This window comes from Protomyctophum parallelum (genome assembly GCF_964188405.1).
Source record: "Protomyctophum parallelum genome assembly, chromosome: 23".
In the NCBI taxonomy this organism is placed as follows: domain Eukaryota; kingdom Metazoa; phylum Chordata; class Actinopteri; order Myctophiformes; family Myctophidae; genus Protomyctophum; species Protomyctophum parallelum.
In genome coordinates, this window is record NC_139715.1 from 26415430 (window position 1) to 26442929 (window position 27500).

The window sequence follows — 27500 nt, forward strand, 5'->3', positions numbered from 1 at the left end:
TATTGCAAGAATGACATTCGTAAAGTTGGCGTTCAAAAAATAATGTTAATGTCCTCACAAGTCTAGTAATACAAACATGTGTGTGCGTGCGTGCGTGCGCTGGCTAAATACAGCTGAAGCATGAAAGTATACTCACTGATTCATCACCGGTTGCGGGATTATAACGGATGTGCTCAGACATGTTAGAAATCCTATTGTGTATGTGTGTGTGTGTGTGTGTGTGTGTGTCTGCCGTGTCACGTGTAGGTGTGTGGTGGATCCCATTGATGTATTACTTATTCCATTTAATGCATTCCGTGTGTGTGTGTGTGTGTGTGTGTGTGTGTGTTTGTACGTACGGCGAGTTCACAGACACAAGTTCTCACTCATGTAGAGAGTCTATGCATACCTTTTTATATAGAAGCCTGTCAAAACATACATGTTCAGAGTTGGGGGGGGGGGGGGGGAGACATGCGCTTGGAATGCCCTGTCCTACTTCATCGTGCAAGTAGTGTCGAACAAAAGTAGTGAAAATGGACGATATTTAGCTTGTAGTTTTGGCTATTTTCACATTTCTTTTAAACGTTTTTTTTTTTTTTAGTGGTGCAACCACTCCTACAACCAGCTTGCAATGTCCTCGTACCTGTTTGTGTGTGTGTCTGTGAGAGCACGAGTATGTGACTTAATAATAGCAGTAGGGGGCACCAGAAACAGTGAGAGGGGTAGTGTCTCTAATGAGAGAGAGTGAGAGAGAGAGAGAGTGAGAGAGAGAGAGCGAGCGAGAGAGCGAGCGAGCGAAGCGAGCGAGAGAGAGAGAGAGAGAGAGAGAGAGAGAGAGAGAGAGAGAGAGAGAGAGAGAGAGAGAGAGAGAGAGAGAGAGAGAGAGAGAGAGAGAGAGAGAGAGAGAGAGAGAGAGAGAGAGAGAGAGAGAGAGAGAGAGAGTGAGAGTGAGAGTGAGAGTGAGTGAGAGTGAGAGTGAGTGAGAGTGAGAGTGAGAGTGAGAGTGAGAGTGAGAGTGAGAGTGAGAGTGAGAGTGAGAGTGAGAGTGAGAGTGAGAGTGAGAGTGAGAGTGAGAGAGAGAGAGAGAGAGAGAGAGAGAGAGAGAGGGGAATTGCACCACTCAGTTCACACGTGTGTGATTTTAACGTACACCGACGTGTTGACACATGACCCCAAGTTCTAGACCTCCAAGCTAAACAGAAGGGGGGGGGGGGGGGGGGACTTATTTGAGGGATGCTAGCCACTCCTATGTTCAGCTTTGAGGGTTAAACGTTGTGTTAACTCAAACATTGAATGCCATTGTTGACAATGAATGGTATTCCCCTTTAACCCATTCTGGGTGGGAAGTATAACCCCTTTTGGTGTTTTAGACATTATGTTATAATTTAGCTATTGGAAAAATAGCAGACCTACAAGCTCGTAGCGCGCCACCGAGTGGCGCGCTACGAGCTTGTAGGTCTGCTATTTTGAAAAATCGAAGAACGACTGACACATAGAAACATAGCTTTTTTTCAGGAAACTGTCAGGATGTATAGATAGAAGACGTTTTTAGAATCTGATCTCGGGTCAGAATGGGTTAACAAGCCCCATTCAATCACTACCAGTGTCTCGGAAGTAAAACTGTGACCGTCAACCGGACTCGACACTTCACCACACCCCACCCGCATCTGGCACTGAGCCGACGTTAACGCTGCCCGTTTTCCATATACGAGACTAAAAAAAGCATTCCTTTTTTTTTCTTCTCTCCAATGGATGGAACCCAAAATGACGCAAGCCTGTATCGTATCGTGTGCTGCTGTAGGCCTACTGTGTTCGCTTGTTGAGAAGAAAAGGGAAAAAAAGACTATTGATGAAACCTGAGAACCTCCTCATTTATCCGGGCATTTTCTATTCATCCAATTCCACCTTTATCTCCCCCCCCCCCCCCCCCTCTCCCCACGTTTTGAGCGATACAAGCTCGTTCTGCCCGCCGAGACAACTGTAACAAAAGGCAAAACAAAGACGTAGGGAAAGAAAGAAAAGGTGGAGGAGAACAAAGCGTCAGGCAGCCACAACGTTTGTAGTGACAAGGACTCGTGTCTTTTTTTCTTCTTTATTTTTTCCTACCCTTCTCAAAGGGTAGGAAAAAAGAAGGTCGACGGTGTATCGGCGCGTGTTTAACCCATTCTGACCTGAGATCAGATTCATACGAGGTTTCCACTGGAAACACACTGGTCTGATGAACCCATTCTGACCTGAGATCAGATTAAAAAAATGTCAGTCGACCTACAAGCTCGTATCGCGCCACTCGGTGGCGCGATATGAGCTTGTAGATCTGCTATTTTTAATAGCTAAAGCATAACATGATGCCAACACCAGAATGGGTTAAAGTTGATTTAATGTGTCTGTGTCATGTGTTTTTATAAGGGGCCACAGAAACTGAACCTTAGTCTTTCTCAAATTTAGATTTTAACCAGAGCAACGGTCAGTCAGACACCATGGGGCAGGCCAGTCTACAGGTGAGCTCTGACGACATTCCCAGTTCAAACAGCCTTTTTGACCACAGCTCAGCCAAGTGCCATTGTTTACACTTATAGAATCTTTGTTTGGCAATTTCATGTGAAGTGTAGGTTTCATATAAATTATATATAGTTTGTATATGACGGCTGTCTTCCCTGATGTTCAGAACGTGCTGTTGGGTGCTGTATTTCAGTAATGTGCAAACGAAGCGTGAACAGAGACAAATAGAGGGCCTCTTGTTTTGCCATGATTCTTTTAAATTCAAATCAAAGTGAATTTGAGTGCGAGCACACGGCGATTAACACGAGCCAAGTCTGAAGCCGATCAGTCCGAGTGACTGTTGGATGTTCTCGTGTACAGGGAGGACAGACACACACACACACACACACACACACACACACACATGCATGTGGCGATGTGGGGCATTTATTATTTATTATTACAAGGTGTGATGTGACTGTTGGAAACACATGCCCCCGTCAGCCATGGAAAGAGTTTTAATCTATGAATAAATTTGGATAGGATTGGTAAAAATTGCAGATATTTGCGCCGCCCTTGATGAAAACGATGTATTTAAAACGACCACTTGTGTCACACTCCATCTCTGCTTGACTACTAGCGCTCGAGTGCTCAGTTTCTGCCCCCTCAATGACGCAACTCTCTCATCTAAACGCCGCTGGTAGTAGTGTAGTAAAGTAGAGGTCCAGGCCACCACGCAGACCTCACACCTACGTCCTGGGCTGGCTTCCCTTCATTGGCTCCCTGTACATTTTTAGAATGAACTTGAACTAAAAATACATGGCATGGATGCACCTGGGACGTATCCTCAGTGATGTATCCCGAGGTCAACGGGGTTTCGGGTCTCTCAACATCATACCCCTCACTCAGGGCTCAGGCGACCCAGCCGGGGTTGATCAAATCCCCGTCTTACGTCCCAGTAGCTACCCTCGATCAGTCAGGGAATGAGCAAGGCCACACAATCCGTTGCTCCGGAACTACTCTGCCGGACTGGGAGAACCAGATTCTGGCTCGTGGAAGGACTAGGCTCTGTGGGTTGACTCCTGACCGGGCCCCTCCTACGTCTCACTCTCACCAGGTCCACTCCTGCGAGTGGCGCGCTACGAGCTTGTAGGTCTGCTATTTTTGAAAAATCAAAGAGCGACTGACATGGAAGACATTTTTAGAATCTGATCTCGGGTCAGAATGAAAACTGTCAGGATGTATAGAAGACATTTTTAGAATCTGATCTCAGGTCAGAATGGGTTGATGATGCCCCGTATGGAGAATGTGATCGTTCTGGGGCTCCATATATGGAGCTGACTGATCTGATGTCACACGTTGATGCCACGGGTTAGACGGCGCCATGCAGCGCTCACCCCGTATGCGTGCGCGCGACCTCGCCCCTTTTAGGGCGAGGTCACTTCTCGCCCTCAGGGCGTCTTACAATGATAATACAAGTGTCCATTATAATACTTTTATCGTGGCATTCGGCTCTGCTACATTTCCCCCCTTCCTGCCCGGCACCAATTATACAGCCATCGTTAAACGGTAAGAGCAGGGAGATGGATGATGCAATAAACCCCCCCCCATGGCTAACGGGAATAGAAGAGCCCACCTGGGGGGTGCCGGTGGGAGCGACCGGCGCATAACGACCAGGAAGCATAATATGCAGAAGGAAGGCAGGGAGAATGCACTCTTAGGTGAGCTTAAACCCCCCACCCAAATGGTCAGCTGGTTCCCACATGCAGCGTATGACATGTGGGTCTTGCAAACACGGCATACACCCACATAGTAATGCAGCGTATTGTTTTCTTTTAATATATTTTTTTATCCCACGATTTTGTAACTCATTTTTCACCCCTGTGTCAATCATCTAATGTGATCCTGGGCTCTACACACCCTCCGCCAACCTAGTCCCCATATATGGGGGACAAGGGGAGAGCAACGGATTTGAACTTGTGCTTCCTTCATGCCCGAGTGTCCCAAGTTGCTCCTTTACACCTGACAGGGGGGAGTTTCCCTGGTTTGTACGTAGCGTGTGGAAGGAACACGTTATTCCAACCAGTTCCTTTGCAATGCAGCGTATTATAAACCCTCGAGTATATCTGACTGAGTGACCTACCTCTGCAAGCTACGAATCATTTAAAAAAAAATCACACCCGTGTGAAGTGAGTGAGCATTTCTATATTGCATTTGTGTACTTTTGTGTACGATTGCCGTTGTTCTTTTTTGGAGCAGCTAATTAAGTGCCTTGCTCGGGGGCACCTCAGATGTGTTTTGTTGAGAGCTAGCGTCGGAAATGATAACGGGCAAGAGGAAACGGCAACAAGTACGCGAGGAGGTAGCCTGGGGAACAAACGCTTCCTCGGCCAATGCAGCCCCCATAGGTCAGAGGCATATTTCCTGTTTCCATAGCGCGAGGAACTTGATGTACGAGTGCCACAGCGGTACATGCAGAGCCCCTGGGCACTGTTGCCATGTCCGGCTTATTATAAGCGACTTTTGTGCTTGTTTTGTATCGTGTTGTTGTAATGCCTTATAAGCGCTTTGATGAGGCATTAGAAATGTAAAATGCATTTTTCTAAATCTTATAACGTGGAGGGCGGACGGCAGGCGCGACATGTTCACTTCCGGTTCACTTCCGGTTGTAACCGTCGGCTCGGCATTATTGGCGACCTCTAGAACCGCGCGTGCGTTGGGCGAAGACCGCCGTCTGTTCGTATAAAGCACTACTGAAAAGACCACGCGGCGTAGATTTCGATCGCTGGCGGTGAAGCAGCGCTGGATTGGACTAGATCTCTGTCAATGCCAGGGGCAGCGGTGGCCAAACGGTTTGCGGAGAGGTCTTGATATCGGAAGGTCGCTATAGTTCGTATCCCCGGACCGGCAAGTTAAAATGACCACCGCTGAAGTGCCCTTGGACAAGTAAAGGCATTGAACCCCTACCATGAAATGTTCTATGAGCAGGGCCTGGCTGTAAACAAGTTCTTGAGCTTAGTCCAGTTACCCTGGGTAAACATAGTACCTTTCCTTTCCTTAGTCCAGTTACCCTGGGTAAATATAGTACCTTTCCTTTCCTTAGTCCAGTTACCCTGCGTAAACATGGTAACTTTCCTTTCCTTACACATTTCTCTATAGGCCCTAATACGGGCATCTTTATGACTTCACCCCTGTGTCAGACACATGCTGGACTTTTGTGCCATGCCACAACAACCCCCCCCCCCCCCAACACACACACACACACACACACACACACACACACACACACACACACACACACACTGTGGCACACTCTGGATGTCAGCGTGTGAAAGCCATTAGCGCGTGCTGCCGCCGCTGTACAAAGCAATGTTTAGCTGGAGTGGTTCTAGAGGACTGCTAATGACACACTGACTGACACTGATACACTGTACTGTACTGTACTGTACTGACTGTAGGCTGATGTTGGCGCACAGGCCTCGTTGAGTAGCCCCACTCCGCATATTCTCGTGTGTGTGTGTGTGTGTGACCATTCTTGCTCAAATGTGAATCCCGATTTTCCTTCGTTTATTCCATGAGCGTATTTTTTTTTATTTGTCTTTAGTCTGCAGTTGCGGAACATTACTACATTAAAAAAGTGGCACCTGGAGCCAACTGCTGTGCCTTTTTAAACAGACGACATCAAAGCTAACTAAACTAGTGCTGCGTGATTCCTGCTCAAATGAGAGTCAGTGTGTGCAGTGATGTAACTAGGGTGCGTTTTGCGTCCAAAAACGCACTTTATAGTTTTGGGACGCAATAGACCATCAACCTGTGCGTCCATGGGATGCACTACTGTACTCCCACTGAAAAGAAATCGCGGGGGGAAAAAATGCGGTAAAACAATAATCTACGGAAACGATCATTTTGTATGCCCACATCCGACCTCATCCTATGTTATAAAAAATAAAATCCATGTAGAAATCGTTGTAGAACCACTAATTTGTTGTAACTACATTGTCAACACAGCGCGCCGCCATGTTGCTCAGGCGAGCTCTGACCGGGGAGCGGAGCGCTCCGAGCGCAGCCTCTAGAGTAGACTAGAGCCGTTTAGAGAGAGAGTGACGACAATTGAGTGATCAGTGACGCTTGCAGCCCGTTGCAGCCCCACGAATAAGCAGTGAACGGAGATGTCGCAACTCTCTCAACTAAACCGCGCTGCCTCCGACAGAAATATTTAGGGGAACATGTTTTAGCGTGACAAGCAGACCCGATTCACAAACAGACAATGAGTCACTTTAAATGAGCTGTGCTGCAGTGCATTAAATGCACCATACTTAACCTCACTGATTGCACCACATTATTATTATTATTTATATATTTTACATTATTTTGGTGCCATTATATTATTTACTGTTCTGCATACGTTGCACTGTTGTGTTGTTCTGTTTGCATACTTTGCACTGTTGATGCAAACATCTTTGCAAATATTAAAGTTTTCAGATTTGGAATTGTATTCACTTCTTTCATACATTTCTACATGAATATAACCACATTATAACAATCAAAAATGAAATGATAGTTTAATGCTGCAATTTGTAAAAATGACAAAATGTGACTGACAAAACGTCGCTGAAGTGGGACTCATCAAATGTCCCTGGGACTCATCTACAAGACCATCCCTGCATCCTGGGACTCATTACATTGGAAACCTAATTACATCACTGTGTGTGTTTATGTGTCCGGTAGAACCTGAGAAATGGACATTGAGAGCAGTGTAAAATGCCCTTGTCCCTACAAGAAGAAAAAAAAAGCTTGTTTTGTGGTTGAACCCATTCTGACCTGAGATCAGATTCTAAAAATGTCTTCTACTTCCTGACTGTTTTCTGAAAAAGCTATGTTTCTATGTCAGTCGTTCATCGATTTTTCAAAAGTAGCAGACCTACAAGCTCGTAGTGTGCCACTCGGTGGCGCGCTATGAGCTTGTAGATCTGCTATTTTTCAATAGCCAAAGCATGACATGATGCCAACACCAAAAGGGGTTCCCTCCCAAAATGGGTTAAACTGATTTGGGGAGATTGGGTAAAGGTTGGGGTTAGTGTTAGGATTAGACATTTAGGTTTTGAGGCTTTTCCTATGACAATAGGAATGTACATTTTGAACTCGTAATTAAAAATGTTTTCAAATCAATGTACTGGAGTAGAAGTATGACGCATTGGAACATTTTCTAAAAGTGGGCCTTGCTCAAAATCGTAACTTAATGGCAATTTTCATATAGTTGGTCAATGGTCCTCACTAATGATGATGATAAAATAGCTTTCTTTTTCTCCTTCTGGGTCTTATAGGAGGGCTGTGGACGGTTCAGAAAACCGTCCACCAGTGACATCGATGGGTAATGAGGTAATCCAAGCAAATAGAAACGGCAGGCTTTCTATTCCTGAAAATAAATAACATTAAGTGACCCCAAACATGTTTTGAAAGTGAAATATCCCTTTTTTAAGTACAGCATTTTAGTGCTGAATTATTATTTTTCCACCGGCGACTGCTTTACGCCTGGCTGGCTCTTAACGTATGGGTTTTACTTTTAACAGCACAGGGCTGGGTTCCACCGACAGTATGTGTGCGACAGACACACCTTAAGAGTAGAATTATGGCTGTTGGAGAGGCGTTTCTTTCCCCGTGCACAGAGTGTTTTATTGCAGTGTGTGTGTGTGTGTGTTCTGTTCGGTTCATTCATTCATTCCGACAAAGACTCCGTTGGCAGGCAGGCAGCGACCTTCTGGTCATGATTATATGGACCTGTCTGTGTCCGACTGCCCCGCCCTGTTGGACCCCAGCCAGCTCTCTCTCTCTCTCTCTCTATGGATCTTAACCTGGGTTAACCCCCCCCCCCCAATAAAACCCTGTGTTTTGTTAGGCCTATAGGCCTGTCACGATTATTATATTATCTGAGACAATCGCAATTATTTTTTTGCATGATCGCCGTACTCTATTCCATGTTGGAAAAATGTTCATTGTGGAAATAACTAGATCGGCTATTTTCACAGTTTTTGAAACAAATGTAGCGTGCGTATACGATCATTAAATCCATATTTTAACGTTTTGTATTTTATTTTGTAAATCAAACTACTCGACCACACTGCGGCATCACACGAAAGCATCAGGAGTGACAGATCCACAAGCTCGAGACGTGTTTTGAGCTTGTAGATTTTTGCAAATTTTTTGAATTTGAAACCCTATAAGACAGCTTTTGGACACGTTTCCACCAGACAGAGGTGTTCTTTTTTCTTTCTTTTTTTTTCCAAATGGGGCCGCTGAGAAGGACAGATGGCTCTGGCTGCACGTACTTGTCTATGATCTTGCATCTGCTGACATTAATGTTGCTACAGTTGCTTAGAGTCATGCGGTCTCGTGAGCTCGCGTGGGATGACTCTCCAGACATGACCTTGGCTTGAACTTCACAAACCACCTGGAACGGACAGAAGCACGGGGCAGCCAGTGGTGATAACATTCCCAGTGCTTTAACCCATTCTGACCTGAGATCAGATTCATACGAGGTTTCCACTGGACACACACTGGTCTGATGAACCCATTCTGACCTGAGATCAGATTCTAAAAAAATGTCAGTCGTTCTTCGATTTTTCAAAAAATAGCAGACCTACAAGCTCGTATCGCGCCACTCGGTGGCGCGATACGAGCTTGTAGATCTGCTATTTTTAAATAGCTAATGCACGACATGATGCCGACACCAAAATGGGTTCCCGTTCAGAATAGGTTAACCCATTCTGACCTGAGATCAGTTTCTAAAAAATGTCTTCTATGTCAGTCGCTCTTCGATTTTTCAAAAATAGCAGACCTTATGAGCTTGTAGATCTGCTATTTTTTAAATAGCTAAAGCACGACATGATGCTGACACCAAAATGGGTTCCCGCCCCAAAATGGGTTAACCCATTTCGACCTGAGGACGATTCTACAAATGTCGTCTTTTTTCGGAAAAAGCTATGTTTCTATGTCTGTGGTCCTCAAACGTTTTCATGTCAAGGACCCCCAAAAATATATATTTAATTGGCCGCCGACCCCCCCCCCCCCACATCTGAAAATATGTTGTTCCTGCAGGGACCCTGCAGAAGCACATATTTGAGTTGAAAATGTGGGAGGCATACTTTGGTTAGACATAGCATTGGTTAGACATGGGTTAAGGTTAGGTTTAGGTGTGCTGCCTCGTGGGAGGTTAGGGTTAGGGTGAGGGTTTGAGATAGGTTGTAGTTGTAGGACTAATGACTGGTCTAACCAATGACTAGTCTAAACCAAAAACTGTCTAAACTAAGTACTGCACCCGAAAATGTTCGCTCTGAAAGAATGATCTATTCAAAGATTTGCACCACATTTTCACGACTTTTCAAAAATAGCAGACCTACAAGCTCGTATAGCGCTCCACTCGGTGGCGCGCTATGAGCTTGTAGATCTGCTATTTGTCAATGGCTAAAGTATAACATAATGCTTAATTAAAACACCAAAAGTGGTTCGCGCCCAGAATGGGTTAACCACGTACAGTCTTAGTCGCAGTCTTTTTGAATAAAAGTTCATTTAGTTTTAGTCACATTTTTAGTGTGAAATGTTATAGTGTGTGTTTAGTTTTAGTCGACTAAATCTACAGTTGATCTGGTGGACTAAAATGTATTTTGGCAGGCCTCGATGGTGTTGTAATGGCTGATTTTACACTTGGTTGCATGCTGAAAATAGCTGCTATTTATTTAGACTATTAAATATACTGTATCTGCTATTTTCAGACTGCAGTCAATTTTAGTCATCATGGCATAGTTTTTATTTAGTTTTCGTCAGTGATAAAAAGTAGTTTTTTTCTTTGTCATAGTTTTAGTCTGGGGGACTGCTTTGCATTTCCAACTTGCATCGTTCCAAGTAGGCCAGTGCCCAATGGGCACCGCTCTAGTATAGTATTTTTTTAGCAGTATATTGATAATTGAGCCAGTGTTATGAAGTGGTTAACCCATTCTGAACGGGAACCCCTTTTGGTGTTAGCATTATGTTATGCTTTAGCTATTGAAAAATAGCAGATCTACAAGCTCATAGCGCGCCACCGAGTGGCGCGCTATGAGCTTGTAGGTCTGCTATTTTTTTGGAAAAATCAAAGAACCACTGACATGGAAACATAGCCTTTTCAGAAAACTGTCAGCATTTAGAAGAAATTTTTACCAGCTGCAAGCTGGTCAATATTGGCTTGTGAAAGTCCCGACAGGAGATCGACAGGAGATCATTTTCTGCTGAGCCTGCTCTGTCACCAGTTGGCAACACTGGTTGCCAAGCCTGCATATTTCCAGCCTAACGTGGATTCATTCACAGTTGGTTTGGTTTTTGGAGGCTGCTTAGCTTATTTCTGTCACGACAGTTGCCACCACTGGCAACAACAACCCATAACATCCCATCGTCTGCACGGCATGGCTATAGTCGAGCAGTTCTGATTGGCTGCCTCGTCTCCAGCCATGTTGCCTCAGAATTCTTTAGGGTCACTAATTTGAGCATAACAGCGGAGCGCAGCTAAAAAGTGGCATAACGTCTGCAGCAGACCCACAGATAATAATAATAATGCAGCTGGTAATTCATTGATTTAATCAATTTGGGCTTGTTAGAATCTGATCTCAGGTCAATTAAACAAAGTTCCTTTGCGTGTTGTTGTTGTTGTTGTGTTGATGGGAAAATATGGATTTGTTTATGGAGATTCTATCTAGGTATTGTCTTTATTGTATGCCTGCCGTTCCTCGAGTGTTTTCTACGTCGAGCAGGCTCTGAATTTATTTTTTTATCGTCCCTCTGGGAGAAATTGAAGTCTAATCTTACATTCCGTCTCCTTCCGCTCATGCTATATCCGATCTGAAATCAAGACTGAGGAAATTGAAAATCAATCAATATGGAAGCTTTTCGATATTAACCCATTTTGGCCGGGAACCCATTTTTGGTGTTGGCATCATGTCGTGCTTTAGCTATTGAAAAATAGCAGATCTACAAGCTCATATCGCGCCACCGAGTGGCGCGATACGAGCTTGTAGGTCTGCTATTTTTGAAAGATCGAAGACACTTTTAGAATCTGATCTCAGGTCAGAATGGATTAATAATGAAACTGTCAGGATGTAAATAGACATTTCTAGAATCTGATCTCAGGTCAGAATGGGTTAAGTTTCCGAAACCAAATGAAAACGTTGGATAATGTTCGTTTTCCCCGTTTGTAACGCGAAACCAAAAACGAGCCAATTTCCTATTTTTGACTTGGGATCGGATATGGAGTGAAGGGCACGGTGGACGGATCCTTAGAGTCTGCATTCTGTATGAATGGTGCTACTCTTGGTGGTGTATGTGATCTTTGTCTTGCTTATGAATTCATCTAATTCCATTTCTCTACCTGTGTGACACGCACGCACGTGCACACGCGCATTGATCAAAGTTCTCAGTCGCCACGACTCAGTCATTAGTTTAAGATTAACCCATTCTGACCTGAGATCAGATTCATACGAGGTTTCCACTGGACACACACTGGTCTGATGAACCCATTCTGACCTGTGATCAGATTCTAAAAAATGTCAGTCGTTCTTCGATTAAAAAAAAATAGCAGACCTACAAGCTCGTAGCGCGCCACTCGGTGGCGCGCTACGAGCTTGTAGCTTGTAGCTTGTAGCTTGTAGATCTTGTAGATCTGCTATTTTTCAATAGCTAAAGCATGACATGATGCTAACACCAAAATGGGTGCCCGTTCAGAATGGGTTAAAGAGTATTTGAAGTGATCAAACTAGCAATAGGATACAAGTTTAGAAGCATCTTCCGGAAACATGAATGGTCTCAGAAAGGTCACGACGTCGCTTCAACATCACGGTTACATTTTCAGTCTTTATTCCATGCACGTCACGTGCGCAAAAACTGTGTGAATGTTGCGCTGACCATTGTGTGTTCTGTGTCTCCCTCCTCAGCCACCAGACCCAGACAACATGTTGGGATCATCCCAAGATGGCCGAACTCTACCAGTCCCTGGGTAGGACACGCACACGCACGCGCACACGCACACGCACACACCAAGAGCTATTTTCTGTGTCTCACTGGGTTTCAATGTCACCTAGCTCTGGGTTCAAACAAAACCAACCTCCATAGAACCGCTTCAAGCTTCAAAGTAGCCCTGACCAACATTAGCCCAGTAGCTTCGATTACATACTCGATCGCCATGATCATTGTGTGTGTGTGTGTGTGTGTGTGTGTGTGTGTGTGTGTGTGTGTGTGTGTGTGTGTGTGTGTGTGTGTGTGTGTGTGTGTGTGTGTGTGTGTGTGTGTGTGTGTGTGTGTGTGTGTGTGTGTTTTCCTCCGCCAGCGGACCTGAACAACGTGCGCTTCTCGGCGTACCGCACAGCCATGAAGCTCCGCCGGCTGCAGAAAGCTCTCTGCCGTAAGTTCACTCTCTCTCTCTCTCTCTCTCTCTTCAGATTTATTTTGAATCCTCATTCTCATGACTTAACCAGTGGTAGAGGCGGAGAAAATCCCTCTAGTAGATACGCACCGTAGCTCTGAGCATTCTCTCTGTACAGGGCCAGGGTTAGGACTTTGTTGTCCAATAAGTCGTGGATCAGTTGCCCAGAGGCGGCGCAGCAGTTGAGGTTACAAGCTTTGAGGCCAAACCGCACCGATGATTCCCCACGCAACTCCTTGCAACATGCAACTACTTGCATCCAGTGTTGTTTTTGGCAGCAAATTTCTATTTTAGTTTAGTCATAGTCTTTGGACTGAAAGTTCAGTTTTAGTCGACTAAATGTCATAAGATTTTAGTCGACTAAATCTACAGTTGATTTAGTCGACTAAAATGTATTTTGGCGGGCCTTGATGCCGTGGTAATGAGTGTTTTTACACTTGATGAAAATAGCCGATCTACAAGCTCACAACAAGCTCACAACAAAGTGTAAAATTACTTATACTGGATCTCTTGTCCACTAGTCCCTTCCTAACATTTTAGCCTAGTTTTTATTTGTCGACGACATTGTCAGTATATTTAGTCTTATAGTTTTAGTCATCGTAGCTTAGTTTTTATTTAGTTTCCATTCGTTTTTGTCAGTGAAAATAGGTAGTCGACGAACATTTTTCGTCTTAGTTTTAGTTGACGAAAACAACACTACTTGCAACCATTATCCCCAATGGCAGTTGCAAGGAGTGGTGTGGTTGACCTTAACATTTAAAACCCATTTGTTGCAAGGAGTTGCGACTAGTTGCAAGGATTTGCAAACTGGTGTGGTTTGGGCTTCCAGGTGAGATGTATGAAAAATACAAAAGTACAAAGTACTGTTGTGTACAGCAAAAAACAAGGCAAAGGAAAACAAAACAAGAAGCATGCATCAACAATACAGAGCAATGGTAAATGACGATAAACACGAATACAGTGTCCATTGCAGTCGGATCAGTGCGTCATAAATGTCTCACTGTATCTCGTCATGAAGCAAATAATAGAAACAGTGCAGATGTTCTCAACGGGCCTGAAAATTAAAGCCTGAACCAACTAGGCCCGAACTGGGCCAGCCCGAGGCTTGGCCCCACCGGAAACGGTACCATAATGTTTGGCCCGAGTAAAAACCAAAAATGGCAGAGGCCATCTATACCGAATGAGTTGCCAAAATAAAGGATTTATGTAAGTCACAGAAAAAAAAAACACAGAAAATCACGGAACCCGAGGCTCGGCCCGGCCCGACTAATTAGCGTGCATTTTGGGCCCTACCCTGCCTGGAAACGTCGGTTGGGTCTGGTCAGGAATGAGAACTCTATCCATTGGTCAGTGTGAGAAGTGTGAGAAATGACGGCAGTGGCGTGCACAGACATTTAGAGGGGCAGGTGCTCAAGTGGAAAAAAGGGCACCTTGTGCAGCGCATTTTGGGGCGGGAACCCATATTGGTGCTTTAGCTATTGAAAAATATCAGATCTACAAGCTCATAGCGCGCCACCGAGTGGCGCGCTACGAGCTTGTAGGTCTGATATTTATGTATTTATCGTAGAACCACTGACATAGAAACATAGCTTTAAATTGTGGGGGCCTAAATAATATAGTAGAAGCGTTTTGTATCAAGATTTGATCAATGTCACCGCATGGTCCACACACTACAAATTAAGAAAAATAATAAAACTTTTTTTTTGCTCTAGCACCCCCTAGTGTCTATCTGTGCACGCCACTGAGTGACGGCGCTCACAGAGAAGAGATACACCATATATGTGAACGTGCGAGTGAAAAACTATGTCTGTCACTTGCTTCACTTTTGTAAATAGATATGTTTGCATCTTTTTCGTCTCTCTTGATTCTGTTGATTCTGGACTGTTCAATGTGCATAAAATGGAAACGCTGTGTGAACGGACGGAATGCACAGGGATCCGTGTCTCTCTGCTGCTGCAGAACGAAGCAGCTTTTATGTGCTGTTTGTGTGTCCTTCCCTCTCTATCTAAATCCATCCATCCATCCATCTATCTATCTGTTTATGTGTCCTTCCCTCTCTGTCTAAATCCATCCATCTATCTATCTCCATCTCGGCTCCTACCTCCCTCCTTCCCACACTTCATCTGCCCGTCCATCTGCCTCCACCTGTGTCATCCCTCTCCTCTCCTCTCCTCTCCTCTCCTCTCCTCTCCTCTCCTCTCCTCTCCTCTCCTCTCCTCTCCTCTCCTCTCCTCTCCTCTCCTCTCCTCTCCTCTCCTCTCCTCTCCTCTCCTCTCCTCTCCTCTCCTCTCCTCTCCTCTCCTCTCTGTTTTGCCTCCCATATCCCCCACTGTGTGTGTGTGTGTGGTGTTATTTACTCATCACAGCCTGTCTCTCGCCAATGCATCTGTTGAAATTACCAGCCACCTACGAGGTGTGTGTGTGTGTGTGTGTGTCAGCCTACACACACACACACACTCTCTCTCTCTTGGTCATTAGTTTATTCAAACTGCAGTCTGTCCTTGCAATGCTTGAAATTTGAGATGCATCCACAATTTGGTGATGGCGTACGCCAGGGCTCCACCGGGCATACGCCAGGGCTCCACCGGGCGCGCTGCGTCTCCGTCGCGTCCTGCTCGCGGCATGACAACGGCAACGTCACGCTAGAGGTGCTCCACCGCAGGCTTTTGAAAACTGCGCGTCAGCAACATTCTTTTATACATGACTGGACGCGTGCGTGCGTCAAAAAACTAACCGGGGCAATTTTTTTGTCACCGAACGCAGCACAACGCAACGCAACGCGGGCAGTGGAGCCACCCTCCATTGATTAACCCATTCTGAACGGGCACCCATTTTGGTGTCAGCATCATGTTATGCTTTAGCTATTTAAAAATAGCAGATCTACAAGCTCATATCGCGCCACCGAGTGGCGCGATACGAGCTTGTAGGTCTGCTATTTTTGAAAAATCGAAGAGTGACTGACATTTTTAGAATCTGATCTCAGGTCAGAATGGGTTCATCAGACCAGTGTGTGTCCGGCGGAAACCTTGTATGAATCTGATCTCAGGTCAGAATGGGTTAAAAGGGAACATTCCCGACGCAGACGCGACGCAGACGCGACGCAGACGCGCCCAGTGGACGGCCCCTCGACGCAATATATATTATCTATTATGTATATATCTTTTGCGACTGCAGGTCGCATTTACTACTGAAAATGTGCATTTCCCGTCGCTTTGTTGGTTGGTCCGCCACCCCAGGCATGCCCATACATGGACACTCCCCCCGCTGCCACCCTTAGATCTCCATATATGGAGCTGACCTGTTCTGACATTCCATTATGTTGATCTGACCACATCAAACCCTGTAGTGTACACTCAAGACACGCTCCGTATATGGCCAGTACAGAATTCATTCCATATGTTGATCTGACCCCCCCCATGCCAAAGCGTCAGCGCTCGCCCAGCAGTCTGCCGTCACCTAGGCGTGCACGCGGGCGAGGTCGCTTCTCGCCCTCAGGCGTCTTACTTCACTCCATATGGCTGTCTGTCTGTCAAACCACATGATGGAGCTGGCTTGTTCCGACATCACAATTATATTCTGACATCTTCATATAGACTCCATATTTGGGCATGCCTGACAAAGAACTCCATGTATGGGCATAAAAGGGACGCAGACATGATAACTGGGCGGGGCGTGCATTTCCAACTTGCATCGTTCCAAGTAGGCCAGTGCCCAACGGTATTCATTCAACGGAAATAGCTGATCTACAAGTTCACAGTGTGCTGCCACCGCAACGCGTGTAGTTTGGTTATTTTGGCCAGGCCACACGGTCGTACGGCGGATCACATTTTGGAATTCCTCTCACTGTTCATTTACATGATTTCTACACTATTAGAGAGAATGTCGATTTCTACAATGTTTGATCAACCCGTTATCTCTACCATGGTACCACATCAAAATCGTATCCAACAACAACAACAAAAGGCGGCGATCCAACCACTCAAAAAGGTGTAAAAAAAAAATTCCTCATTTTTTACACCTTTTTTGAGTGCTCGGATCGAACACAATATTCTTTAGTCTTGGGTCCGAGAGAGGCTAAAATCTCATCAAGTGGTGGTCTGTGGCTCCAATGATGAATACATAATGGACCCACTGGGTGAAGAAAACACACCCCTTAAGTCTAAACCCCACCCATCAGAGGTGTGGCTTCCAGAGGTACCTTTCACATGAAAGGTACCTTTCAAAACCTATAGAAGTCAGCCTGGTACAGACGAAGGGGACACCACTGTATATAACGTTTCTCTCTCTCTCTCTGTCTCCCTCCAGTGGACCTGCTGGGCATGCCCGTGGCGTGCGAGGTGTTCGAGCAGCACGGCCTGAAGCAGAACGAGCAGCTCCTGGACGTGGCGCAGCTGGTCAGCTGTCTGACCGGCCTGTACCAGAGGCTGGAGCACACGCACGCGCACCTGGTGCAGACGCCGCTGTGCGTCGACATGTGCCTCAACTGGCTGCTCAACGTCTACGACACGTAGGTGTACACGCACTGTTGTTTTTGGCAGCAAATGTCTATTTCAGTTTTAGTCATAGTCTCTTGGAATAGTTTTCACTTGGTTTTAGTCACCTGGAATGTTCTAGTGTTTAAGTCTAGTTTTAGTCGACTAAATGTCATACGATTTTAGTCGACTAAATCTACAGTTGATTTAGTCGACTAAAATGTGTTTTTAGACAGGCCTTGATGTCGTTGTAATGACATTTTACACTTTGGCTATTTTCAGCATGCAACCCAGCATGAAACTGGATCTCTTGTCCACTAGTCCCTTCCTAACATTTTAGTCTAGTTTTTATTTGTTGACAAAATTGTCAGTATATTTAGTCTTAGTTTTAGTCAACATAGATTCGTTTTTATTTAGTTTTTATTTAGTTTTAGTCAGTGAAAAAAGGTAGTCGACGAACAGAGCTTAAAGACGGGGGATATTTGTGGGAAGGGAAGATTCGATGGAGTCATTCTAAACCAGGAAAGGGATAATTTTACACTTTCATTTCAAAGGACAGCTCTTGTCTCCTTGGTGGATTGTTATATAATTGACTTTGCAACTGAAGCGAGTTCCAAATAGTTCTTCCTGATATGGTATGTATTATTATCCTTCAGGTTGTCGTATACTGTGCGTCTGGATCAGTGGTTCCCAAACATATTAGCGCGAGACCCCAAAAAGAGAAAACGGCAGATCTACAAGCTCGTAACACGTCACATCGTGACCTCTTGTGTGCTTGTAGAGCTGCTATTTCCACTAAGTTTGTGCGACGGTATTGTATGATGAAGCAGGGCGTTGATTAATGGAGAAAAAAAAAAAAACTACGTTGAAATGTGGAGATACCAGGTTTCTGCCCGACGGCGATGTACAGATACACGTGTCTGTGGGCGGGGAAACCTCATATGTCCAAAACGGTTTCGGGATTCAACCTCAAAGCAAATCTACGAGCACAAAATCTTGTCTCTTCACACCGCATTTCGAGCTTGTAGATCTGCTACTTTTGATGCCTTTGTGTGAAGCTATATGGTATGATCAAGTAGGGGCGTTAATTTACGGAAAAAAAACACGAAGTTTAACTGTGGCAATAAAAGGTAGAAACCTGTTATCTCCACATTTAAACCCGGGAAGCCCGACGGCAACGAAATGACACAAACGGCAACACGGATGCAAATGGAAAACCTGATTGAGCCGGCGTTGTCATGTCTCTCGCAGTGGTCGAACCGGAAAGATCCGGACGCTGTCCTTCAAAACTGGAATCATCTCACTCTGCAAGGCCCACCTGGAAGACAAATACAGATGTGAGTGCCTTCATCATTGCTTAAATCGATTTGTTTGATTAACTGTTGCACCCCAGGCCCAGAGCGTGGATGGTATAGGTTTTCTCTGTGCGAGTCCTGTTCTGTCAGGAAGCCAGTGAGTAAGCAATGAGTAAAAAAACGCTCCCGCAAAAGATTTAGCCTCTTGACACATCTATAGGGGCCACAATCTGCATTCAAATATGTCCCTAGAAGCTTTGTCATTGGTCGATTTGCCTGTCTACTTCCTGATTGGTTAGTCATTTCGATTGTGGCCCCTAGATGTTGTCACAGAGACTACATTTCTTTTGGGAGTGTTTTACCCATTGCTGGCTGTCTGAAAAAAATAAAAAAAATAAAGTCATTGACCAATTCTGGCTGTCTGAATGAAAAAAAGAAAAAAAGAAGCTCATTAAAATGTTGACATGTTGCTTATAGCTACTTCAATAGAAAAGCTCAAAAAGGCGCTGAGCACGTTCCTGGCCACCTGGGATTTCATGAAATATACGCGTTAAGTCCGTGGCCATGAGTGAGTTTAATTAACCCATTCTGACCGGGCACCCATTTTGGTGTTGGCATCATGTTATGCTTTAGCTATTGAAAAATAGCAGATCTACAAGCTCATATCGCGCCACCGAGTGGCGCGATACGAGCTTGTAGGTCTGCTATTTTTGAAAAATCGAAGAACGACTAACATTTTTTAGAATCTGATCTCAGGTCAGAATGGGTTAATCAGACCAGTGTGTGTCCAGTGGAAACCTCGTATGAATCTGATCTCAGGTCAGAATGGGTTTAACACTTGTGTGTCTCTGTGTGCAGTCCTGTTCCGACAGGTAGCCAGTGCCACGGGCTTCTGCGACCAGAGGAGGCTGGGTCTGCTCCTCCACGACTCCATCCAGATCCCCAGGCAGCTGGGGGAGGTCGCCTCCTTCGGGGGCTCCAACATCGAGCCGTCCGTCCGCAGCTGCTTCCAGTTTGTACGTGCACGCATACATACTGTACATGCACACACACACACGCACGCACGCACGCACGCAGGCGTGTACACACACAGGTTAATGTGTTCCCATGGCTTATTTCAGTCATTTTTATAAGTTGAAAGAGTACTATATAGGGGTCAAGCTATAGCAACGGAATGCGACGCGTTTCTGCAAGTGGATATGGGTTTAATTATAATAAACATAATTCCACACATTGTATGAATTGTTTAGGAGACACAGCTCTCGTGTGGAGGACTCCTTCCCCGGCCTTTTTTTGACATGTCACAGATTGGGGATGGCCTAACAATATTCTCCTCTCCTCTCCTCTCCTCTCCTCTCCTCTCCTCTCCTCTCCTCTCCTCTCCTCTCCTCTCCTCTCCTCTCCTCTCCTCTCCTCTCCTCTCCTCTCCTCTCCTCTCCTCTCCTCTCCTCTCCTCTCCTCTCCTCTCCTCTCCTCTCCTCTCCTCTCCTCTCCTCTCCTCTCCTCTCCTCTCCTCTCCTCCCCTCTCCTCCCCTCCCCTCCCCTCTCCTCTCCCCTCTGTCCCTCTCCTCTCTGTCCCTCCAGGCCAACAATAAGCCAGAGCTGGAGGCGGCCATGTTCTTGGACTGGATGCGTCTGGAGCCTCAGTCCATGGTGTGGTTGCCGGTCCTGCACCGTGTGGCGGCCGCCGAGACGGCCAAGCACCAGGCCAAGTGCAACATCTGCAAGGAGTGCCCCATCATAGGCTTCAGGTGAGGCCTGCATGTCGACAGTATTACGTCACCGTCGGAGACCATGGCAGTTGTTGTGTCAGGGTCGCCATTGCCGTTTACACACGTTGGAAGATGTTCGTACGTAAAAAAAAAAAGCCGAAATAGCAGATCTACAGGCTTATACGCCTGGTGCTTTTACCTTCTTTTTTTTTAACCCATTTAGACCTGACGTCAGGGAAAATAAATGAAAAACAATCCTCTGAAAGAATATATATTCAAAGATTTGTGCCGCATTTTCACGGTTTTTCAAAAATAGCAGACCTACAAGCTCGTATAGCGTGCCACTCGGTGGCTATAGCTTTTAGATCTGCTATTTTTCAATAGCTAAAGTATAACATAATGCTTTGTTAAAACACCAAAAGGGGTTCCCGCCCAGAATGGGCTGAGTATTATTATAAAACTGCCAGTCATTTCTTGGTATATTTCAGTTCTTTGTCAAAATCTGCCCTGTGCTCTTTTATTTACGAAGCCTGAAAGGCAAACGGAAATGTAATTTCTATTCGCAACGTTCCAATTTCCAGTGCCAAAAACACAATAAAATTGTTAATTGGCAATTATTTGTGAGCTTGTAGGTGGCCTATGATGTCCATCAGTCATCGTTGGCTTGTGGTGGACATTTTTGTCAAAATTAACCCATTCTGAACGGGCACCCATTTTGGTGTCAGCATCATGTCATGCTTTAGCTATTGAAAAATAGCAGATCTACAAGCTCATATCGCGCCACCGAGTGGCGCGATACGAGCTTGTAGGTCTGCTATTTTTGAAAAATCGAAGAGCGACTGACATTTTTAGAATCTGATCTCAGGTCAGAATGGGTTCATCAGACCAGTGTGTGTCCGGCGGAAACCTCGTATGAATCTGATCTCAGGTCAGAATGGGTTAAAAGTTTTGCCACGGACAAGCAAAGACCAGGAACGCATAAAGAGCTAGCCCTGAATGACAGTAACAGGCCTGTAACTTTGACAATATGGAACACCCTCACAGTTATGGGCTCCTCAAAAATCAAACGTTTGAGAATCACTAGTGGACATACAATGTGCCTTCGTGTACACAGAACATAAGTGTCATACATATCTTGAATAAAACCCGGAGACTTGGCATTCAGTAATTGGGTCTTATGATTAAAAAAAAATGAACATTTATAATGCCGCGTGAACAGAACATCAAAAATGTGCCACGGACAAGGCCAAGTGTTAATTAACCCATTCTGACCTGAGATCAGATTCATACGAGGTTTCCACTGGACACACACTGGTCTGATGAACCCATTCTGACCTGAGATCAGATTCATACGAGGTTTCCACTGGACACACACTGGTCTGATGAACCCATTCTGACCTGAGATCAGATTCTAAAAAATGTCAGTCGCTCTTCGATAAAAAAAAAATAGCAGACCTACAAGCTCGTATCGCGCCACTCGGTGGCGCGATATGAGCTTGTAGATCTGCTATTTTTAAATGGCTAAAGCATAACATGATGCACCTGTCAAGGATATGTGGGATACCTGAGTTGTATATTTAAGGACATCATAAACAAAGCCTGTTCCACAGACATTTGACCAGCTGTGACTTGTCTCTCATTGGCATGTGTTAGGACCCACCCCTGGGGGGGGGGGTAATAATGTACTTAAACTGAAGTCTGACTAAGATGTGTTGAGTCAGTGTGTGGTGTTCCATTGTAAATGCTACACGGCTACTCCATATTCGAATATATACTATTCTAATATTCTGAAACTCTGAACTGTGTCCGTCTCAATTATTGTGTTCAACTATGTTATATGTGCTCACCGACAGATTGCCCTCTAACACCCAGCGTTGCTTTTTAGCAACAATTTTATTTTATTTAATTACTAAATTATTATAATTTTTTTCTGTTCTTTTTTCACCTAAATGTCATCAGTTATGTTCATTGCAATGCCATTTCAATGACATTGGTCATGATATTTGCATATAAATACCCCCCACAGAGGCTGAAATTCACACAAATTAAAAATGTCTGGACTCTGTGCGATTTTGAACATTTTTTAACCTAAGACTTTTGACCTTTACCCTAATAAAAGTAGGTAAAATAATTGTAATATATGTTTTTTTGTGATCATTAGAATGTCTAGAACATGTTTTATTCATTATTGTGAAAGATATCCCCCAAATGTAAATTATGATTTTTTTATATTATTATATAATTATTATATAATTATTATAAATTTTCCATCAAACTTTATTTTTTTATTTTTTTTAACATATGTTTTAGTGTCAGTCCTAGTAGTACAAAGTAGTAGTAAGGTTGAAATCTATTTTTTGCAAGTAGAAATTAATGCGGGTGTTAGAGGGTTAACACCAAAATGGGTTCCCGTTCAGAATGGGTTAATTAAAATTAAAATTAAATGTTATGGCACAACACAAGAGATAACGCAAATCTCTTTGTCCTTGACATGGAAAAGTTTGAATATCGCTGTCCTAGAATACAGACTTTGACGATGAGCCGTGCGTCGCTTGTGTGCTACGGTGTTGTTTTTATATATTCCTATGGGTAAGTAGCCAAACATAGACTCTGCCACGTCAGGGTATTTCCAGTGCAGCTACAATGGAAACACCTTTTTCGGGGGGAACCATCTAAAAAAACATGTTTTCTGTGTCAGCCCGCTAATAATAATAATACAAAAAAGAGTATGCGTTTATTTGTGACTTGCCGGTTTTTTAAGTGACGTTCAAAAAGACTCGTCTGTTTTTTACACTGAATAGCGGTGTTAATTTTGTTTGAAACTAAGAGACTGAATATGTCTTTTAGTCGACCACGACTATACTAAGACTAAGCAATTTCAGATGACTAAAATAGGACTAAAACTAAATGGTCAAGACTAAATCAGCGTTTGCTGACAAAATTAAAGGTATATTCAGTGATTTCACTCAAAAAACCTTAGGTTTAGTTTTTGGCTGTGGGACCCAGCCTTTCGTCCAATCAGGATAGAGAGTCAAAAACTAAACCTAAGGTTTTTTGACCCCCAGGGGTTAACTGGGGACAGGGAGGAACTCCTTATATGGTCAGCACACTCTATAGTAGGGAGGATTATCACAACAAAACAAAAAAATAAGTGATATTTGAATTAAGTGAAATCACTGAATATACCTTTAACACTGCTCAAATAGTAACACAGTGACTCAGACGTGTTGCAGTCCCGATCGTAACGTGTTGCTGAACGGCATTCTGGGAAACCGGGAAACTCCTAAGCAGTGAGCCAGTTGACCAGAATAGAACCGAGCCTTCATCTCTGTCATTGGTAAAATAGAACCGAGCCTTCATCTCTGTCATTGGTAAAATAGAACCGAGCCTTCATCTCTGTCATTGGTAAAATAGAACCGAGCCTTCATCTCTGTCATTGGTAAAAAAAAAACTGCAAAGGAAGTGCAGAGAAAGGAAGCGTTTCTTTCCAATATGGCTGCTGTGTGTGTAGAGCCTATTAATATGCAATCCTAGAATATATAAGTACTACATGGTCTACCTAAAAACAGTGCATGCTTCATGCTTTCATAATTCCGTTCATCTATTGTGATTCAGTTCATCTGTGCAAAAAAAACTAATATTGGCTTCTTCTAAATTCAAAACGGAAGAAAGTGGTTGAAGCAAGTTATTCTGAATCGAATTGTCAACCGTGTGTTTCTCTGCGTTCTCAGGTATCGGAGTCTCAAACATTTCAACTACGACATCTGCCAAAGCTGCTTCTTCTCTGGCCGCGTCGCCAAGGGCCACAAGATGCAGTACCCCATGGTGGAGTACTGCACCCCGGTATGTCATGTTACCACTTTGACTGTCCTTTCACTGTCCTTTCACTGCCCTTTCACTGCCCTTTCACTGCCCTTTCACTGCCCTTTCACTGTCCTTTCACTGTCCTTTCACTGCCCTTTCACTGTCCTTTCACTGTCCTTTCACTGTCCTTTCACTGTCCTTTCACTGTCCTTTCACTGCCCTTTCACTGTCCTTTCACTGTCCTTTCACTGTCCTTTCACTGTCCTTTCACTGTCCTTTCACTGCCCTTTCACTGCCCTTTCACTGTCCTTTCACTGCCCTTTCACTGCCCTTTCACTGCCCTTTCACTGTCCTTTCACTGTCCTTTCAATGTCCTTTCACTGTCCTTTCACTGCCCTTTCACTGCCCTTTCACTGCCCTTTCACTGTCCTTTCACTGTCCTTTCACTGTCCTTTCACTGTCCTTTCACTGTCCTTTCACTGTCCTTTCACTGCCCTTTCACTGCCCTTTCACTGTCCTTTCACTGTCCTTTCACTGTCCTTTCACTGTCCTTTCACTGCCCTTTCACTGCCCTTTCACTGTCCTTTCACTGTCCTTTCACTGTCCTTTCACTGTCCTTTCACTGTCCTTTCACTGTCCTTTCACTGTCCTTTCACTGCCCTTTCACTGTCCTTTCACTGTCCTTTCACTGTCCTTTCACTGTCCTTTCACTGTCCTTTCACTGTCCTTTCACTGTCCTTTCACTGTCCTTTCACTGTCCTTTCACTGTCCCCCCCCCCCCCCCCCCCCCCCCCCGTTTGTTTGAGGGGAAAATGACAACTCATAGGTTTCTATTTGTTAAAGGATTTGCTCTGAGGAAGACTATACTGGTGGTGTGTTTGCGTGCGCACGTGTGTGTGTGTGTGTGTGTGTGTGTGTGTATCCACCCATCTGTAGAACAAGGCTCTCTTTGTCTTGCCTGGTCTTTCTCTCTCTCTCTCTCTCTCTCTCTCTCTCTCTCTCTCTCTCTCTCTCTCTCTCTCTCTCTCTCTCTCTCTCTTATTCTAGATGCTCTATAGCATTCCCTGTCCCTCTACCCGTTTGCCCCCTTTCCATTATTTATTTCTCTCTCTCCTCCCCCTGTCCATCTAATGTCTCTCCACCTTTTCTTTCTCCCTTATCTCCAGCTCCTCTCTCTCTCAATCTGTGAACTCTCTCTCCCTCTCTCTTTATCTCTCTCTCTCCCCGCTTTCCCGCTCTCTCTCGCCGCCTTTCCCGCTCTCTCTCTCGCCCTCTCTCTCTCTCTCTCTCTCTCTCGCTTTTTCCACTTTTCCACAAAGAGCCCAGCATAATGACACGAATGGAAACAAAGCCACCTCCTCTGCATGTGTTTCCTTTACACGGCGCCTCTGTCGGAGTGGGAAAACCTCACATGTCCTAAACCGTTTATCCTTTTCAGGATTCAAAGGATTCAAATGGTTAGCAAATTCGCGAAGCTGGAAACCTGTATGGTATAATTGGACATAAGAGGTTTCTTGCCCCAACGCGGCAACGATATCGCGTTTGCCGTTCCCCGGGGCGTGGGACAAAAGGCCTCGGCGTCTAACCGTTGTGCCGCGCTGCGTGACAGGCGGCTGTTAGTCGGTAGTATTCAGCACATTTACCACTGTATAGCCTGCCCTAAACTATGCGTTGATTTCACAAAATATAGGCACGCGACGTGGACCCGACTGAATGTGGCAGAACCAAGTCACCGAGGCGCCGGGTTTTGTTGAAGCGCTTTCCTTCGCCGAGCGACATAAAGGCTTTTTTATTCTTTATACGAATAAGCAGAGCATGCTGAAGTTGCATAACCCACTCAGTCGTTGTTCAAAATAAACATCATTTTGAACGTTACAATGCACATGCTCTCTCCCTCACACACACACACACACACACACACACACACACACACACACACACTGAGATGACAGCTGTTGGTTTTGGTAGACTTCATACATTTACAATGACCGCCATCATTTCTCCATAATACAGACTACAAAGGGCGTATGTATGTTGTTTCGTATTACTATTCCCGTAGGGTAATTTATTTAAATATGTTGTCGCTGCCACTGTGAGTTCAGCACTGGCTCGTGTCACAATTATTACATAATCGTCTAATCGCAATTATTTGAGATAAATTTCCGGTCGCGTTGTAAGCTTGTAGATTAGCTATTTCCGCCATTTGTACTGGTCTTGTGTGTAAAATTATTACATATGTCAGCAATTTCTTGGTATATTTAAAGTAGCTATAAACAACAATATCTATCAAAGATCCTAGAAGCTTTGTCATTGGCCGGGTTTGCCGGTCTACTTCCTGATTAATTGGTCATTTATTTCTGCAGGGTTTGTTTTTGACCAATGACAAAGCTTCTAGGAAAGTCTTTGAATGCAGATTGTGGCCCGTAGATGTGTCACAGAGACTACTTTGTTTCGGGAGCGTTTTACCCATTGCTGGCAAAATAGGAGATATTATTCAGAGCTGCCAACCTGCACACATTTTGTGTACCAACCACTCAATTCTAGGCGTATAGACACCTAGAATTGCGTGGTTGGTACACAAAATGTGTGCAGGTTGGTAGCTCTGTATTATTGCTTACAGCTACTTTACAGGTATATTCAGTGATTTCACTTAATTCAAATATCACTTATTTTTTTTGTTTTGTTGTGATAATCCTCTCTACTATAGAGTGTGCTGACCATATAAGGAGTTCCTCCCTGTCCCCAGTTAACCCCTGGCGGTCAAAAAACCTTAGGTTTCGTTTTTGGCTCTCTATCCTGATTGGATGAAAGGCTTTGGGTCCCAGCCAAAAAAATGAAACCTAAGGTTTTTTGAGTGAAATCACTGAATATACCTTTAAGTTACTAGACCGGTGCCTGGCCGTAGAGCACCGAGTCGGTGACGATAGAAGTTGGAGATCCATGCCCCACACGGCTACGCAATACCCGTTGTACCCGTGTCAGAGTACATCTGTCCGTGTCCCTTTTATGCCCATATATGGAGACTGTCAGGGAGGGACTATAGTGGAGAAGAGATCCAGTAGAAAAAGACAAGTCGTTTTTCTGTTTGGGTGTCCTTGAGCAACACACTGAACGCCTAATTGCTCCCGATGTTTCCCCTGCCGTCGGTGTATGAATGTGTGTGTGAACGGGTGAATGTAATGGATGTTTCCTCTGCCGTCGGTGTATGAATGTGTGTGTGAACGGGTGAATGTAATGCATCTATGTGAAGCACGTCACATAAAGGCGCTATATGAATGCACCATTTACCATTTCATGCAGTCGCAATTGAGAAGTT

General features: G+C 44.7%; 1 protein-coding gene across 4 annotated transcripts in view; it reads left to right on the forward strand.

Moving 5' to 3' along the window:
* Positions 1-27500, forward strand: part of dmd (dystrophin) — a 441564-nt gene that overhangs the window by 390060 nt on the left and 24004 nt on the right. For all 4 annotated transcript variants that reach the window (XM_083758765.1, XM_083758766.1, XM_083758767.1 and 1 more), the window contains exons 68-74: positions 12414-12475; positions 12806-12880; positions 17207-17408; positions 18625-18710; positions 19527-19684; positions 20253-20419; positions 24112-24223. In XM_083758765.1, the coding sequence (XP_083614891.1) occupies positions 12414-12475; positions 12806-12880; positions 17207-17408; positions 18625-18710; positions 19527-19684; positions 20253-20419; positions 24112-24223 (862 nt within the window). The remainder of the gene's footprint in view (positions 1-12413; positions 12476-12805; positions 12881-17206; positions 17409-18624; positions 18711-19526; positions 19685-20252; positions 20420-24111; positions 24224-27500) is intronic.